The 15,937-nt window shown below is 33.3% G+C and overlaps 5 protein-coding genes across 5 annotated transcripts; 2 read left to right on the top strand and 3 right to left on the bottom strand.

The window, feature by feature from the left end:
• Positions 1–48: 48 nt before the first annotated feature.
• LOC116769591 (ras-related protein Rab-4B) lies at positions 49–1,727 on the bottom strand. The gene is made up of 4 exons (XM_032660736.2): positions 1,550–1,727; positions 1,395–1,475; positions 707–1,039; positions 49–524 (listed from the first exon to the last, which is right to left on the bottom strand). Exons 1-4 carry the CDS (start codon positions 1,563–1,565, stop codon positions 310–312), a joined length of 645 nt encoding a protein of 214 aa, XP_032516627.1. The 5' UTR covers positions 1,566–1,727; the 3' UTR covers positions 49–309.
• Positions 1,728–2,018: 291 nt separating this feature from the next.
• On the top strand, positions 2,019–3,446 carry LOC116769592 (ATP synthase subunit s, mitochondrial). The gene is made up of 4 exons (XM_032660737.2): positions 2,019–2,178; positions 2,249–2,543; positions 2,616–2,879; positions 2,947–3,446. The coding sequence occupies exons 1-4, from the start codon at positions 2,158–2,160 to the stop codon at positions 2,970–2,972; spliced, it is 606 nt and encodes a 201-aa protein (XP_032516628.2). The 5' UTR covers positions 2,019–2,157; the 3' UTR covers positions 2,973–3,446.
• On the bottom strand, positions 2,985–5,211 carry LOC116769590 (dihydroorotate dehydrogenase (quinone), mitochondrial). Its single transcript, XM_032660735.2, has 5 exons — positions 4,899–5,211; positions 4,582–4,791; positions 3,971–4,365; positions 3,569–3,903; positions 2,985–3,285 (listed from the first exon to the last, which is right to left on the bottom strand). Exons 1-5 carry the CDS (start codon positions 4,920–4,922, stop codon positions 3,074–3,076), a joined length of 1,176 nt encoding a protein of 391 aa, XP_032516626.2. The 5' UTR covers positions 4,923–5,211; the 3' UTR covers positions 2,985–3,073.
• An 879-nt stretch (positions 5,212–6,090) lies between these two features.
• On the top strand, positions 6,091–12,934 carry LOC116769525 (BLOC-3 complex member HPS1). Its single transcript, XM_032660645.2, has 12 exons — positions 6,091–6,109; positions 6,174–6,304; positions 6,451–6,597; positions 6,764–6,876; positions 7,408–7,626; positions 7,878–8,008; positions 9,012–9,144; positions 9,772–9,895; positions 10,368–10,648; positions 11,055–11,199; positions 11,504–11,703; positions 12,348–12,934. The coding sequence occupies exons 2-12, from the start codon at positions 6,209–6,211 to the stop codon at positions 12,511–12,513; spliced, it is 1,755 nt and encodes a 584-aa protein (XP_032516536.1). The 5' UTR covers positions 6,091–6,109; positions 6,174–6,208; the 3' UTR covers positions 12,514–12,934.
• Positions 12,935–13,450: 516 nt separating this feature from the next.
• On the bottom strand, positions 13,451–15,529 carry LOC116769563 (BRISC complex subunit FAM175B-like). Its single transcript, XM_032660696.2, has 3 exons — positions 15,299–15,529; positions 14,219–15,220; positions 13,451–14,092 (listed from the first exon to the last, which is right to left on the bottom strand). Exons 1-3 carry the CDS (start codon positions 15,380–15,382, stop codon positions 13,970–13,972), a joined length of 1,209 nt encoding a protein of 402 aa, XP_032516587.2. The 5' UTR covers positions 15,383–15,529; the 3' UTR covers positions 13,451–13,969.
• Positions 15,530–15,937: the final 408 nt, after the last annotated feature.

Genomic DNA, 15,937 nt, shown 5'->3' with positions numbered 1-15,937 from the left:
TTTACTTCATCCCCTCTATAGGAATACTTGGTTGTAAAAAAAGACCGGTTCGCAAATAATCGCTTTTATATAAAGTGCATCTAATGATACAAATTATTGTGCTTACATCTAAACTATGCTAAACTCAAGCTAGAATATAAAAATATATTAGGAGAGCACTGGAGATACAATTACAGCAATTTTTCAACAACCAGACATTCACAAAACGAATCTGCAACAGATTCCAGATCTTAGGTAATTTATTTCTAGAATCACAATTTACAAAACTACATATGTCATATGTTGCTTGAAGCCTTTCCGGGCAAACTATTAAACGTTACAGGCGCAATCTGATGGAGGCTTCACAGGTTTTTTTGGTGCCGCCAATTTCTTTGATGTGCCCGTCCCATACTGTATCCCCGAACCTATCCTCTCAGGATCCAATTCCCCGGTTTCGATCTTAGCAAGTATTGTTTTGGAGCACTTTAAGAATGCCTCCTCAACATTTTCTCCGGTCCTGGCGCTCGTTTCAAGGAACATTAATTCTTAAACAAGTAATACTTGGGTTATGTATTGAAATAGTTTGCCTGCATTAAACTTTATATATATTTTGTCTTTAAGACTAAATTTCTACTTACTGTCTACTTACTGAAAATTTATATTAGTTGTGACAAACAATATATGATTCGTAAGTGTATTTAAAAATAATTCAACAAAATATTCTCACCATTTTCCTGTGCAAATTGACTAGCTTCAGTAAAGGTGACTTCTCTAGAGCCTTCCAGATCTTTTTTGTTACCAACAAGTAGTATGACAATGTTAGGGCTGGCGAGTGTGCGAGCATCTCGCAACCAATTACTTAGAGCATTGAATGAGTCTCGAGATGTAACATCATATACTAAAAGGGCACCCGCAGCTCCTCTATAATATGAACGAGTCACTGAACGAAACCTCTCTTGGCCAGCTGTGTCCCAAATTTGCAGTTTAGTAGATTTGCCTCCAATATTTATTATTTTCGACCCAAATTCTACCCCTATAGTATGGCATCTGTCTTCTTTGACTGAAATATTTGTGCATTTCTAATTTAATAGGTTTAAAGCTATTTCTATAAAAAGATTATAGTCTGTATTAAATATATATTATATATGAAAATAAGAATAAGTACTAATTATGGTGCTTGCTACAAGTGTGATTAAAAATTTTCCGTTTGTAGAACTCTATACAAAACCGAATTCAAACATTAAAAACTACAACAGCAACTGGTGAATTACTGTGATTTAAACCCCTCATCAATAAAATTAAACAATATAAGTAAATATGTCTAACAACAACTTTAATTTAATCATTACTAGTTGAAAAACAGAAATTTTGCGTGTTAGCAATTTTTAATCCTACGCAATCATAATCGTACTTACATTTATTCCCTAGAAAGTTATTTAAAAGACTCGATTTTCCAGTACCAGCACTTCCTATTATAAGAAACTTAAATAAATATTCTGCAACAAAAATGAGCAAGATTAATATTAAACAGCTCAGAATACATATAATTAATTTCTTCCAGAACATTTACCATACGATTCAGACATCCCTAACGTTGTGGTAGCTACAAAATGGTTATTATTATTGCAGTATAAACAAAATCGTATTAAAATTGTTAATTGTTGAATGTAATCTACTTTTAGTCAATACTAAACATTAGATAAATAATAGCAGTTAGAAGTCAGAACTGCTAATTTTACATCATTAAACAGAATAATATATGCCAAAGTCAAACATAGAGTAAAATGAACATTTAGAAATTTTTTAAAATATACCTTTATTAAATTAATATTCAATAAATACCAAGATTATTTAATGTTTCATTTTGTTAAAATCAAATTGAATATATATATCCTGTTTTCTTCGGAATACATGACAATTGAAAACTTCATTTCATTAGATCCTTAGTAAAAGCTCCCTTAATAAAAGTTTTAAATTACAGCTTTTCTTGAACCCAAATAAATAATTATATACATAATAATTTTTTTCAGAACTAATAAGAAAATAGAACATATTATACTAACTTAAAATTTTATCAATACTTTCTCATTTCATCCATATTTATAGTGTACTTTGACATTGATATATTTACCATGTTTACCTTTTTATAGACTTTAGTTAAATTCAATATTACACAAAATGTTGCAAATCCAACGCCAGGTATGTCAACAATAGAGCTAAGAAAATTGAAAATATAAATTTTTTCATCCTTTATGAATTTCCATTTCAGATGTTTACCCATTTATCGCAAAATATATATAAACAGAGATCATTCCCCGTTAGGTATTTTTGGGAGTATGTTAATATGATGTTTAATAAACCAGATCAAGAGCGTATAAAAACATTAGGTCCAGATCGAGCTTGTGCTGAATGGGTTTTACGTAACGGAGGTAAAGTGACTTGGTCAAATGGAAAGCAACTGGCCGATTATAATTTATTGCCTCCAGAAAGTCAATCCGTTCCTAAAGTGGTCACGATTGATGGTTCGGAGTCATCTATATCACACTATGGATTTGCTCATTTAAGTATGTATATCACTAATCCCTATGATGTTGGTATTGTCTTTATTAAAAGTTGCTCGATATGTCGTATTTTAGGTGGTTGTACAATGTTACAAAGAATAATCCTCCATGACAACAAATATATTGATGACAGAGCAATGAAAGGATTAGAATATGGAAAGGATACATTGGAGTTTGTCCAGGTGTCCAAATGTTATAATGTCACCGACGTGGGTGTCAAAGAAATTAAACTATTGACAAACTTAAAAACATTGGTCCTTTTTAATTTGTCAGGCGTGAGCGATTTGGAAGAATGTAAACAATACCTTAAATCACAAATGCCGAATTGCAAAGTTCTAGGTAATTAAATAATTTGTTACGAAAACCTTTTTCTTGTTGACTATAACTTCTATATGCATTGTTTCAGATGAAGGCGAAAAATTAAGCAATTAATACACACTTAAATCATACTGTGTTGTATAAATATATTTATTGGAAAATAGTTACAAAATAACTTTTAACAATATATTTTTTTCACATTCAACAATACTGTACTATTTGACACCTTTTCCGACGGCCATACTGACATTGGTATAGCCGTCTCTAATGAGGAGTTCGGCTAATTCAGATTTGATTTTAGTAACAACTTGAGGTCCGTGATAAATTAAAGCTGTGTATATTTGGACTACACTAGCACCTGCTAGTATTTTCTCATAGGCATCCTGTCCGGTGAAAACACCCCCTACTCCTATTATTGGTATGTTACCTACAAAAACATATTTCATTAAATAAATCTATAATTACTCCTTTAACAGCTGGAGGTATTGTAATGAAGAGTTTTTTAATCTGTTCCTTGGTTATGCTCGCTTTTTATGCATTTTGACAAATATACTTGTTTGAGATTAAATAAAGAACTGTCCATAATGATGGGTGAATTTTCTTTAATCCTTAATATATAACCTATATATAGGTTATATATATATATAGTTTATTTAATGTCTAATAATCTAGATAAAAATATTTTTCATATACAAACAGTTTCGTTATACCTTTTGTCAACTTATATATAGTCTTTATCATTTCTGTTGATTTATTTGTCAATGGTTTCCCGCTAAGGCCACCAGCTTCATTTGAATGCTCCTGGTTTATAAGTGAGGATCTGTCAATAGTAGTATTTGAAATGATTAGACCATCAACTCTGGTGTCTTTTTTTGATATAACCGAAACAACATCTTTCATTTCCTCTAAGGATAGATCTGGGGCGAGTTTCAATAGCAGAGGTGGCCTTTTCCCTGACAGATCGTTTAATGTCTTATTGATTCCTGATAAAAGTTTTGCTAATTCTTCTTTATTCTGTAATGATCTTAATCCTGGTGTGTTTGGGCTGTAAGTAAGAGTTACATTAGGCTCAAGAACATGATTATAGATTCGCTCGGAAAGATAAGTTTTACCTGCTAACATTAATAACAAAGTAATCAGCTACATCATGGAACTTCTGTATTCCTAAACTGTAGTCTTGGACGGCATCGTCGGAATTTTTGTTTTTACCTAAATTAATACCGAGTATGCCGCCCTCGATGACAGATTTGTCAATATTTTCTATTTTTTTATACACTTCATCGCGGCCCTCACTGTTGAATCCGTATCTGTTTATAACAGCAGAGTCCTCTGGTAGTCTAAACACTCTGGGTTTTGGATTTCCGGGTTGTGGTTCAGGTGTTACTGAACCTATTTCAATAATAGAGAAACCAATGTTTCTCAGACCTGTCACTGCATCACCGTGTTTGTCGAATCCTGCTGCTATTCCTATTGGGTTGCTCAATTCATACTTTAATAATTTAGTTTTCTGGGGATCAAAATTATTTAGATTTAATTGTTGTATTAACATTTTTAAATATTCACATACAATTATATTGGAAAAAAAACATTAACAAAAACATTGTTGTTGTGGATAGATATTGATAAACAGCAATAAAATAATTAAACTACAACTACTTTAAACTACCAAGTTATCAAATAATTTTAATTTTAATGTCTAATAAGATTTATACAAGAAACATACCAATATTTTGGGGTCTTCAAAATTTTCTGTAGGAAATAAACCATATTTGATAGCAGATACTCCAATTTTATGAGCCAACTCAGGGTCAAGACGTTGGCTCAAAGGTTTCAATACATTATCATAATATCCATTGAAATCTTTCTTAAAATAAATGAATTGGTACGAAAGAGACCCACCTAATGTTAAGTAGCACAGAGACTTTATTTTTTTCTGGAATAAAATTATATTGATTATACACTCACGTATTTTAATTGTTAATTAGAAGGTTATTAAAGTAAATAAACATAATCAAATAATCTGAAATCTGAATAACATACCAGGTTATTATAATTGCGGCTCATTTTCTCGTTTGTTTTTGTTCGGTTAAAAACACTAAATTCTTTGACGAGAAAACTTTTATTTCTCGTCAAAGAATTGAATATTTTAACCTCTTTATCGTAAGAAATAGCAACTAGACACTAGTGTTGAGCAGACGAGCGTTCGTTAAAAAAATATAGAAAAATTTAAATGACACTTTGAATTGATACGACCTACAGAAAGCAGAATGTAGATTGCAAATTACTTAAGAAAAATTTTTTTCTTTTTAAAATAAACAAAATAAAATTGTCCACCAGCTTGACATTTTATGTCCTGAGTTACAACTTACAAGAAATTACTTCTTAAAGTTAAAAGATTCACAAATTAATGTATCAAACCCTACATTTTTAATAAAACAGAGTTGACTTTTAAATAATGTAATCAAAATGTGCATATGAAACAGCTTGAGACATAAAGCTATTTAAATTATAACTTTTTGAGTGGTTAACATAGCCATAAATACGATTTTACAAAAAAATCTCATTTTGGTATTGAACTTATGCCATCCTTTTACTTTCTTGGTGGTTCTTGATCTTTGTTTTCTAAGGTTATGGATGAGAAATAAGCTGTATATTCGTAAACATTGTGAAATAGATTGAAAGATCAATTCCAAGAACGTAATCTGTTAAGTCCAAAATTGAATTACTACAGACCAAAGGTCAACGCAAAATCATATTATGATTGCATAGAATTACCTGTGATGGCATAAAAATACATTAATATACAGTCATCACTATAAAGCCCCAGTATGTAAATGAGAAATACTTGAAAGATGTAACTTTTCTTTTGGGATTGTTCCCATATACACTAGGATAGTTTTTACACAGGTCGTTATGTACAATAATCTATAAAAACTTGTACAAGTAAAGTTTAAAATTCTTATATACGACTTGCTTGAATCAGGTCGGAAAATAATAAGATCAATGAATGGTAAGGGAATCGTAATATTCCAAAATCACACTACTTCGGTGTAGGCAATCTCTTATTAATTGCTTTTGATCTCAGGCGATCTGACCAGACTGGATAACTGATTGAAACCAGTTTTTCAGAATTTTTTTTTGGTTGAAACCCAGGAGAGTCTAAACTTCCAAGGTTGATCTTCACTTAATAATCATGAAGCAGTGAGCATAGCCTGTGCGCTCTAGTGACAGACGACCTGACGTTAGGCCAGGTAGTTCAAAATTCAAATGTCAAATTAGATTAATACCAATAACTAATAAACATAAACATTTCAGTGGAGACTGGAGAGGAAACATTAATTAAAATTAAAATGAAGGCTATATTACTTTTTGATACTGTTAACGACTTGATATTTTCTAAGTGGGATGACGATTTTTTGGAACGTATGAAATCGTTTAATGGTCAGGTCAGTTAGTTTAATTAAATATGATCGTATATATTCAATTCCGATAATATTTCGGATCTGTTAATAAAGTGCTAAGAGAATTAACATATATTTCTGAAATAAGAATGCAGTATTAATTTGCACCATTTGTCTGTTATTTATCTTAGGAAAAAGATGTAAACATCACTGATAATCACCACATATCCCAACTCCTGTCTCCAATCATCACCTCCCAGCGGGTGATGGCGGCGCAGTTCAGTAATACATACACTTCCATGCAATGTAAAGATAACACCACTATCGTTTTTGACGAGGTCAGTATAAAGAGTTTGATCAAACCCTCTCAATATTATTAATATTTTGTCTTAGATATTGAAATTTCACAGTAAATAAGGGGATTATCTTTTAATAGTACAAGTACACTATCAGTACATAAAAATATATATATTATTGTAATTTTTTTTTATATTTATATTTTAGTTGCTGGACCATGTGTTAATGATCATTTGTGAAGACAGAGTAGACGATGCCCAGCGAGAGCTGATGGACTGCAAAACTCTTGTGCAGCATATATGCGGACAGAATATGAATCTGTAAGATCACACATAATTTAAATGATTAATATTAAACATCTAGAGAAACTAGTTTCTGTTACATTGGGAACATACTATATGTTTTTTGTAAATTATGCGACACCAGCAGAACACAAAGCAGTATTAATTAAATTTTTTACACATAGAAACAAGTTACATTATAATTAACAGATCTATAAACAAATATCATAAGTATGCTGCCATTTACATAATTTATGCCTTAGCCTTTTTGCTTTGAAAAAAATAAATGTGTCATTTAAAATTCAAATTGATGTAATGAAAAATTCTAGAATATCACACTTCGCTTTGATTTAAAATTATAACATGTAATAATAGATTGATTACTTTTTTTTATATAATTGCATATAATGTGAAACCTTGAAAGAGTTTTCATTTAACCTTTTTCATTAATTCAAGGTTGGACCAAGTTTTTAAGGAAGGTCGCACATTCATAATTTGAACTAATATTCTTGTATGCGTTTGGACGAATTAAAAGTAATCAATTTGCCAAACTTAAGCGGTAATTTCTAGCCTACACTCGCAAGTGTATCGAGAATGGCTATCTGTGTTGTTGGAGTCTCGCGGCAAGGGTGATTCAATCCCGGGAGCTAGTGGTGTCATCGGTGAAAGTGGGGCCACGGCAGCGGCATTGAGTGCCTTGAAGACCATCTCCAAAGAAATAAAATGGTCGCATCCACATTACCACCTGTTATTATATGTGGGCGACAAAATGTTGGCTCTTTACTCAAGGTACGTAATAACACTTTTATTGAATTGTTATCTCAGTAGTTGTGTGTGATATCGTTTCGTTACTTATAAGAATGTCATGTTTATGTTAAAAAAAATCTCTATTCATTTTTTTAGTTAATCTGTTAGAGATTGCCTTAAATTGCGATTTGCTTTTCATCTGTTTTTAATTTAAAAAAAATATAATATTTAAATTTAGAATGTTTGATTATGTTAATCAGGTTATTAGATGTTTGTTAATTTCCATCAAACAGTCGCGGTTGTGAAGATCTTTTGCCGCCTGATTTGATCCTGCTGAGCATTCAGTGCATTGCAGCCCAGGAGTACTGGAGTGAACAACAGGAAGAGGAAAAAACTACCCTTTGTGATGATATTCACCTGCCATGTAAATATATTTGTTATTTTTTTTATATTTGAAAAAAATGTTTTGCAACCAACTAGCGCCATCTATCGTCTGTATCGCGGGATCTCATGCAATATATAACTGTAAGGATTTGCTCTATGGTGACAGTGTGTTTAAGGATAACTTAGAGCCCATATGCTATTCCGATTAATCATATATTTTTTTGTAAGATTGATTTCCTATCATCAGTAGATTTTAGTGCAAAGAGTTTCAAATAAATGTACATTTTTTTTTACACGTAAGAATTCCCTCATACGTAAAGTTAGTACGTTTAAAACAGGTAATAGAATTTAATTATGATTTATTATAGTAGTCTAATCAAAGTAAAACAAAAAAAAAATCATACAAAAATAATATCATCTTACTTCAGTAGTAAAAATAATTGAAGGAAGTTCTGCCATTCCCACTGGTATCTGGTAACAGAACTTCCTGTTTAAATTTAAGTAATATAGTTCAAGGTCGTCTGGGTGACAAGGATGCAAGATGGGGGAAAAATTACAAAGTAGCGATTGTTTACGCAAGAAATACATGTATCATGTATATTATCAAAATAAACATGTCACTGTTACAATATTCAGTAAGATTTAAAACATGTTTCTGACGAAAATGCATTTAGTATAAAAATATTTTATGCGTTATTTGTTTGTTCATAGGATCATCATCTTTCTGCACTTATCCCATTTATTTAGGTTGTGTACTTCCTTCGCGCCATTCATATACATGTTATTCCTCACCCAATCCATACAGACATCTCCTGTGTCGCCTCGTCTGTCGCATTTCGTTGTCATGCAATGTCTTTTCTGTCTGTCTGTCTTCTGATTTTCTGTCTTATGATTTGTTTTCTATGTCAAGTGTCAGTTATTTATTATATAGTCGGCTTATCAATGTTCATGTTATAAATATCATTGCATTTATAACATATACTGTGTCCAACACGTTCATTATACGATTAGCTGGTTCGTAAAGTGTATGTTATATTTTTCAGGGCTGTCAACTGAAAACAGTGCTATAGTACACTTGATATCTTCGGCTGGTAGGGCTTGCATCCCTCACTCGATGCATCTGGCACCCCTGGACACCAGGATTGTGTTTGTGGTCCTCATTGACATGGAGATGAGGTAATGAGGATGTCTTATAGAGATATGATACTGATAGTGATGGGATGTAGACTTGTACAGGTCTTTAATATACACGAGGTTGTATATAATGGAAATAAGGCAGTTGAGAATAAAAATAGGATATAGAAATACAAGGGGTATATTGGCAAAAAGAAGTAGAAATAAGAAGAACACATTTATGTGGCTGAAGTTTTATATAAATTTGACTAGAGTTAAAAATACAGCTTATTGTGTTTAGAGAAATTAATTAAGTGCACTTAATATAACAGTCATGTTAAACCGATTGCCAGCGCCATCTGTCGTCCACGTCAAACTGTTGTGGCATCCACAAACGTTATGACCAAAAAGGTTTTACAATAATCATTTATTTAATGAACAACCTGCCGTAAATTATCAAACAAAGAGTAAAGCTAGGATACAGAATAAGTTTATTGTAAGACTCCACTTAAAATTGTATTGATGATACTTCTTAAATTAATTTTAATTATTTTTTGTTTATTTTTCTAATAAATCTGTATGTATTTCTTTAATTTGGTTCTGTTATGTTCAGTAATTAACTAAAGATATATTAAAGAATTTTTTCACACATTGCAATCGCACACTCATAAGTACTTTCTATATTTTCAGAGATGTCGGTGTGTCAGTGCAAATGTCAAGTCAAATCTTATCAAATCTACGGAGGCTGCTATTACAAAGAAATCTAGAGATGCTTCCCAACACACTGGACTCGTTGGAACAAGCTTTGAAGAAGGTTAGGGCGTTTTTATCGATCACAAAGCAAATTTATAACCTCAAGTACAGTAGTATGGAGAAGTTAGGATAAAATACATTTATTATATTTTTAGTATCACAGAAATGTTGGATTCAATAATTTTAATTAACTTACAGGTTAATGAAATAATATCATCATTAGAAGTATTTATATATATATATATATATATATATATATATATATAAATAGTGCTCTGTAGTATGAAAAAAGTCTTTAAATAGTTAAGTAATGGGATTCATGTGCCTAATAAGGCTGTGTTTAAACTTTTTTACTTAAACCTACTTTACTTTGAAAATAAACTTATTGTCATAAAGACAAAGACATATATTTATCTATTAATAGCTACTTATAGCTCTATGTTGAATAACCAGATCCCTCAGGGCTAAGGTAACAGTAATGAGTAACACTAGTTTAGTTTGTGCATTATAAAAATACTATTTATGATTTTCAGACAACTGATGCTCTCCGTAAGAACAAATCAAATTCCAATCTATGCGCTCGTCTCACAAGCAGGATGTTGGAACTGAGAAAGTCATGCAACACAACCACACCTCTAACCCCTGAAACGACAGCTACGGCGATGCAAACAGCTTTGGAAGCTGTCATAGAACAGCTCAAACCAGACATACCCAGCTTGAAGATGAAACAGCCTTTGAAGGAGTTGAGGAACCTCCTCACGCCATACATAGACTTCCTGAAAGTGAAGGCGATGAGATACTTCACTCTCGAATCATATCCTTTTGATATATATTGAAAAGTTTGCTTGCTAAAAGATTTACAGCATTGTAGTTTTGATCGCCACGCGGGACATTTAATGCTTTTAACTAGTAACCACAAATCTCCAGTGCCAATACGCTACAATACAAAATATAATTTTACTTCTTACGGTCGGTCGGAAATGGGTATCAGTATGCGTAATCAGTTTGTATAATACTGTGTTTCAGTTACGGTTCTCATTTGTCTCACTGAATAATCTACAATCAATGCATGTATACAATGTATTAAACATCTACCTCTCAGCGCCATCTACCGTCACAGTCCATGTAACTATGTTATTTCATGTCTAATGATCAGCGCCATCTATTGTCACAAGTCGAACACGTGATCATCTCATGACAATTTTCTTAACTGCCCGCACTGTCCCGGACGGCGGGTCCCTAACTCTTCACAAGTACGTGGAGGAGTTCCCGGGGCTGATCCACTTCATTTACATCGACCGCGGCACCGGCAGGTTCCTGGCGCCGGACATGGCGGACTGTGTAGACATGCTGACACCCGACACGGTAATCACGATAACACTACTCCCTAGACACTCGTACACACATAGAAAAAGTGAAAATGAAAATAGGAAGGGGTAGAAATCAATTTTTAGTGAGCTCATATTGTTTCTTTGACATGATTGACCCACCCCTACTCTCGCTCCGTCTCTTTCTATTCCCCCCCCCCCCAGGAGCTTTGATCGCTTAGCGCTACCTTGTTGGAAGTCGCGTCAGAAGCTTCACTTCAATTACACTCTACATCTACCTATTACCATTATTATCATTAAACATGTATCAAGCACCTTTCCTGGTGTTATGTCACTGTCAGGTCCGGGAAATCGTGTCCCGGGCGACGAGCGCCGTCCGCGAGGGTTACGGGGCGTGCGTGTGGCGGCGCGGAGCGCTACATGTATGTGCCGTGAGATGGTTCGAGCGGCGAGGGTCGAGCGTGCGCCCCTCCGCCCCGCCGCACCCCGCCGCCGTCCGCGCGCTACCCCCACCCGGAGACATCTGCGCCGCCTTCTATAGGTAGATCTTCGTAAGGCGGCCCATACATACAATATTATCAGTGTAGGGATAATATTGAGAAATCAAGCAACGATTGAACAGAACTATGAGCGAGCTTGAATTTAATAATACCTATGTGTTTTTTCTACTGTGCAGGGACTAGGGTTTGTGTTGCACAATGTTTTTCAGGTCACTGTCCCCGGTCTCGAGCGGTTGTGGTCGGTTCAGGCTCGTGAATGGTTCGCCAATCTTATTGCTAAATATTAAACGTTTGGATTCAAAGGCGTTCAATATTATTGGACAACAAAAATATTGTAGATGTATGGGCCGCCTTAGACATGCCATAACATCTAAACAGTGCTCGGAAACAAACTGAGCATTAAATGTATCTCTCGATGTGTTCTTCTTGATAGTAAAATTTAAACCTGAATCATCGAGTGGAGTCACCAATTTTATTTGCAGCTTTGTCTTTTAATTCGCAATAAAAAACAAATAAATAGTAGTCTAATCAATACTATAGACGACTGGTTTAAATTTCTGACACCAGGCGGCAGCACTTGTACTGTCAGTGGTCACTCACCAATGAGGTCTAGCTTTTATAACCTTCATAGTAATTGTCTTTTCGTTTTAAGTATTGCCAGTTGCATGTTATATCAATATTATAGGCAGCTGGTTGAACTGTCGTTCCCGGAGGAGTCGTGTGTGTGTGTGAAGGAGCTGGTGTGTGTGCACGTGGGTCTGGTTCCTCCGGCCACGGCGGTGCAACAGGCGCGGGCGCTGGCTCACGCGGTCATTGACCTGGCCGGGGACGATCATCACCACCTCCTGTGATCCTGTCACTGATCACATACAGGACACTCGACTGTCATATGGAAGTTAAAACATGTTTACACTATACAGCAGAGGTTTCAAAACGTATTTAGTCTCTACCCACTTTGAGAATAAATTATATCACCTGCTGAAAAACTAGTATAACTTATCCTATATAAGTGAACTCTACACAACGCCTCCATTTTTCTGGTTCTCTCCCCGCTCCCCTTTAGACTTGTAGCACCCACTTTGGGAAACCCTGCTATAGAGCAAGTTCTAACATTCCAAGTTCAATATTATTAATAAAAACAGTGTACTTGTACTTAACATTCACCAATCTAATTTATTAATAATTCTCATATACAGTGTGTTTGAAGTATTACAAATAAAAACATGCCATATAAAATTAAAAAACATTTTATATCTTTACTGATAATATATATATATATATATATATATATATATATATATATATATGTATAATATGTATATATATATAATAAATTAATGAATTCCACTCTGTATGTTTGAATGAATTTTGTAGTCATAAATATAATCAGAACATGCTGTAGTCGTCTAGTCAGTTATGATTTGAGTATTTTTTATATTATTTGATATAATTTTTGAAGTTTTATTTTTAGAAAATTTTTAACTTAACTTTGGCCATAATATTTTATATTAAGTGATGTTCTATTCATAAATATTTATTGTGATTTAAAGGAAATCGTAATGTCATTGTTACAGACATTAATTACTTTTATTGTTTGCAGAATTCTATATTGTTCTGTTAAATGATTTTCCATTACATTTTGGTTTGAGGAATGTTATTTTATAATATTTTGTTCGTTCAAATACAAACTTGTGATGTGCCATTCCATTGTAGTGTTGATAATTAAATATAAGTCTATCAAGTTTTGTGCCGTTTTATTAAGTCTTGGGTAAATAAATAACAGCTGTATAAATGTGATGATGTTTATTATAAAAATACCCTTCTAGGGATTAACCGACCGTGTCATATACGTCTTATTGTATGTATTTACAAAGGTTAAAGATATGGTAGCGTTGAAACGCCCACCCACAGTCTGTCACCGGAGACGGCTTGTAGAGAACAAATAGGAAATATGTCAAAATAATTTAATTTCAATAGAAAGAACGTCAACTGTTCATAGCTATAACCTCTTGTTTACAATTAAGTAATATTACCTATGCTAATCAATCTTTGAAGTACCTTTATCGAGTGTTACACATTATCCAACTAGCACTTATAATATTTTCACAGGGAATATGATCGGATTTGAAAGTTCCTAGTTCGGTAGATCTAGTGATAATATTTACATGCCTTTAACTTTGAGATTAACTTAAAATTAGTGTAACTGAATACAAACAACTAACAAAATGTTAAAGAATCCAACAGAAACAAAAAAATAATGTTAGGATGTTAATGGTAACTTAAAATTAACATTTGGATAAGGCACATTCAATACTCGGGCGAGCTTCCGCCTAAACTGATGTTGTCATTGACAATGACCTGTTTTTGTGTCCTCAGGCTCTTGTCCTCTACATCAAAGGTGATGAGATCTTCATTGAGATTTTTCGTTTTCTGTAAAATGAAGAAATATTAGCTCATACAATGTCGAATACAACTGCAGTGAAACATTGTAACGATACTCAATAGGTTTAATTCCATTTAAGGCAATTATTTATAATAAAATTAATCTCTACTTACGCTGCAGGATCCTCCGTCTGAGGGTTTCTTGACTGCTGCGGCGTAGTTCAATGAAGGTGATTGTCCCGATGTGGAAGGTAGTACGAGATTTGAGCAATCTACACTCGGACTTTGGCCTCTCCCGTTAACATCAGTGGTGTGCAGCATCGGGGTTTCGACGGTTGATTCGGTTATGTTGGATATAATCATAACATTTGGAATGCTGAGGATATCCACACTGGCAGGTGTTCTAATCGCGTCAATACAGGCCTGCGCCATTTCAACATCTCTATTGATATATTTCTTTTCCAGTACTTTGTTATAGGCCGAATTCAAATCGGCTTCATGTTTCTCAGCTAGTATGGCACTCATCTGCTTAATTTCCGCCTCAAGTTCTTTGACTTTGCATTCATTCCTAGCTGCTACCTTGGCTTCCCTAATCAATGCCACATCGACCGCTTCCTGAATGGACAATATAGCTTCCCTTGTGTTATTGACGTCTACATTACTCTCCTTAACAATTTTGTTAAATATGCAATGAGGTGAAACTCTTTTTGATTTTTTGTAACCTGATAACTTTTCACCCAAGTTTGCGGTCACATCCTCAACATATTCGTACATATCGAAGCAATTTATTTTTCCAAATCTGTATATAACTGTATGTGTGGAGCATGCAGAAGAAGATTTACTTGAAAGATTGCATGAAACAAAAGTTTTCTTGCCGTGATATTTCTCGAAATACTTCTGTAAGCCTCTTGATATTAACTTGTCTCTGAACGTTGGTTTAATGCTACTATTTCTTCTATATTTATACCAACCAACAATTTCGGCTGCGGCACTCGATATTAGATCCGATAGTACGTCCTCTTTAATTGAACCGGTAGGTAAATAAAACAGCGACACTGAAGGTAGAGGCAGAACGGTCCTAATCACAATTTGAGTGTCCAATCTAGCGTTGTCATTTTGGGAGTCAGATATATGGTTGGTGATTTGGGAAGTTACGTCTCCAATCAGAAAGCCCTCCTAAAACAATTAAAGTTGCAATATATTGTCACACTTCAGAATGAAATATTTATTTAAAATTATATTTATCACACATACCTGACTATTAACAGAATTCATGCATTCGTATAGTAAAAAAGAGAGCGCGGTACCGTTGAGAGACACTTTCTCCGTGTAAGCCATGTTAATAATTAATATTAACACTACAACCTAAACTAATTTATCATTACTCATCTCTAAGCACTTCGTGGGAAGGATTTTTATGAATAAAATATATTAATATATTTTGAATGATTACTAATGTCGTATCTATCATCACGTCACAGTAAAACAGATAATATAATACTTAATAAAAGTAATATCTTGACATCATAAGCATTAGATAGAAAAGGACATGATTTTTTAATTAATAACTATTAAATTATCTTCTTCAATTTAACAAATATAAATGACATTACTTTAAATATGGTTCTATAATGATCTCCTTTACGATAACCTGAAATTAATTGTAGTATTTTTTTTAAAATACATCACGTTTTTCTATTTATAACATTTATTTCTTATGATAAAAAAATTACACGTTTCGACGAAATATTGATTACTTATAATGTTTTATAAAATTCTGCATTTACTATAATTTGTTAATCTGTATTAGTGTACAGTGAACAACTCTAGTTAAAATTAAGACTTAATATATGTCCATGTTGCCTAGTATTCCTCCTGAACATTTCAGTATTG

The sequence above is a fragment of the Danaus plexippus genome, chromosome 14 (genome assembly GCF_018135715.1).
Source record: "Danaus plexippus chromosome 14, MEX_DaPlex, whole genome shotgun sequence".
In the NCBI taxonomy this organism is placed as follows: domain Eukaryota; kingdom Metazoa; phylum Arthropoda; class Insecta; order Lepidoptera; family Nymphalidae; genus Danaus; species Danaus plexippus.
The sequence above is the reverse complement of the archived record's forward strand: the minus strand, read 5'-3'. Positions and strand labels throughout refer to the sequence as shown.

Excerpts from the sequence above, each read along its gene's own strand:
- LOC116769591 (XM_032660736.2), bottom strand. Across the intron at positions 1,040-1,394 it reads TAACTTTCTAGGGAATAAAT|TCAAAGAAGACAGATGCCAT; the intron begins GTAAGTACGATT and ends CAAATATTTCAG. Across the intron at positions 525-706 it reads TCAATTTGCACAGGAAAATG|AATTAATGTTCCTTGAAACG; the intron begins GTGAGAATATTT and ends TACTTGTTTAAG.
- LOC116769592 (XM_032660737.2), top strand. The coding sequence starts at position 2,158 with ATGTTGCAAATCCAACGCCAG. Across the intron at positions 2,544-2,615 it reads CTATGGATTTGCTCATTTAA|GTGGTTGTACAATGTTACAA; the intron begins GTATGTATATCA and ends GTCGTATTTTAG. Across the intron at positions 2,880-2,946 it reads GCCGAATTGCAAAGTTCTAG|ATGAAGGCGAAAAATTAAGC; the intron begins GTAATTAAATAA and ends GCATTGTTTCAG.
- LOC116769590 (XM_032660735.2), bottom strand. The coding sequence starts at position 4,922 with ATGAGCCGCAATTATAATAACCTG. Across the intron at positions 3,904-3,970 it reads TTTGTTATTAATGTTAGCAG|CCCAAACACACCAGGATTAA; the intron begins GTAAAACTTATC and ends TCTTACTTACAG. Across the intron at positions 3,286-3,568 it reads TATATATAAGTTGACAAAAG|GTAACATACCAATAATAGGA; the intron begins GTATAACGAAAC and ends ATGTTTTTGTAG.
- LOC116769525 (XM_032660645.2), top strand. The coding sequence starts at position 6,209 with ATGAAGGCTATATTACTTTTTGATACTGTTAACGACTTGATATTTTCT. Across the intron at positions 9,896-10,367 it reads TGGAACAAGCTTTGAAGAAG|ACAACTGATGCTCTCCGTAA; the intron begins GTTAGGGCGTTT and ends TATGATTTTCAG. Across the intron at positions 10,649-11,054 it reads AGATACTTCACTCTCGAATC|TGTCCCGGACGGCGGGTCCC; the intron begins ATATCCTTTTGA and ends AACTGCCCGCAC.
- LOC116769563 (XM_032660696.2), bottom strand. The coding sequence starts at position 15,382 with ATGGCTTACACGGAGAAAGTGTCTCTCAACGGTACCGCGCTCTCTTTT. Across the intron at positions 15,221-15,298 it reads TGAATTCTGTTAATAGTCAG|GAGGGCTTTCTGATTGGAGA; the intron begins GTATGTGTGATA and ends TAATTGTTTTAG. Across the intron at positions 14,093-14,218 it reads CAGACGGAGGATCCTGCAGC|AAAACGAAAAATCTCAATGA; the intron begins GTAAGTAGAGAT and ends TTCATTTTACAG.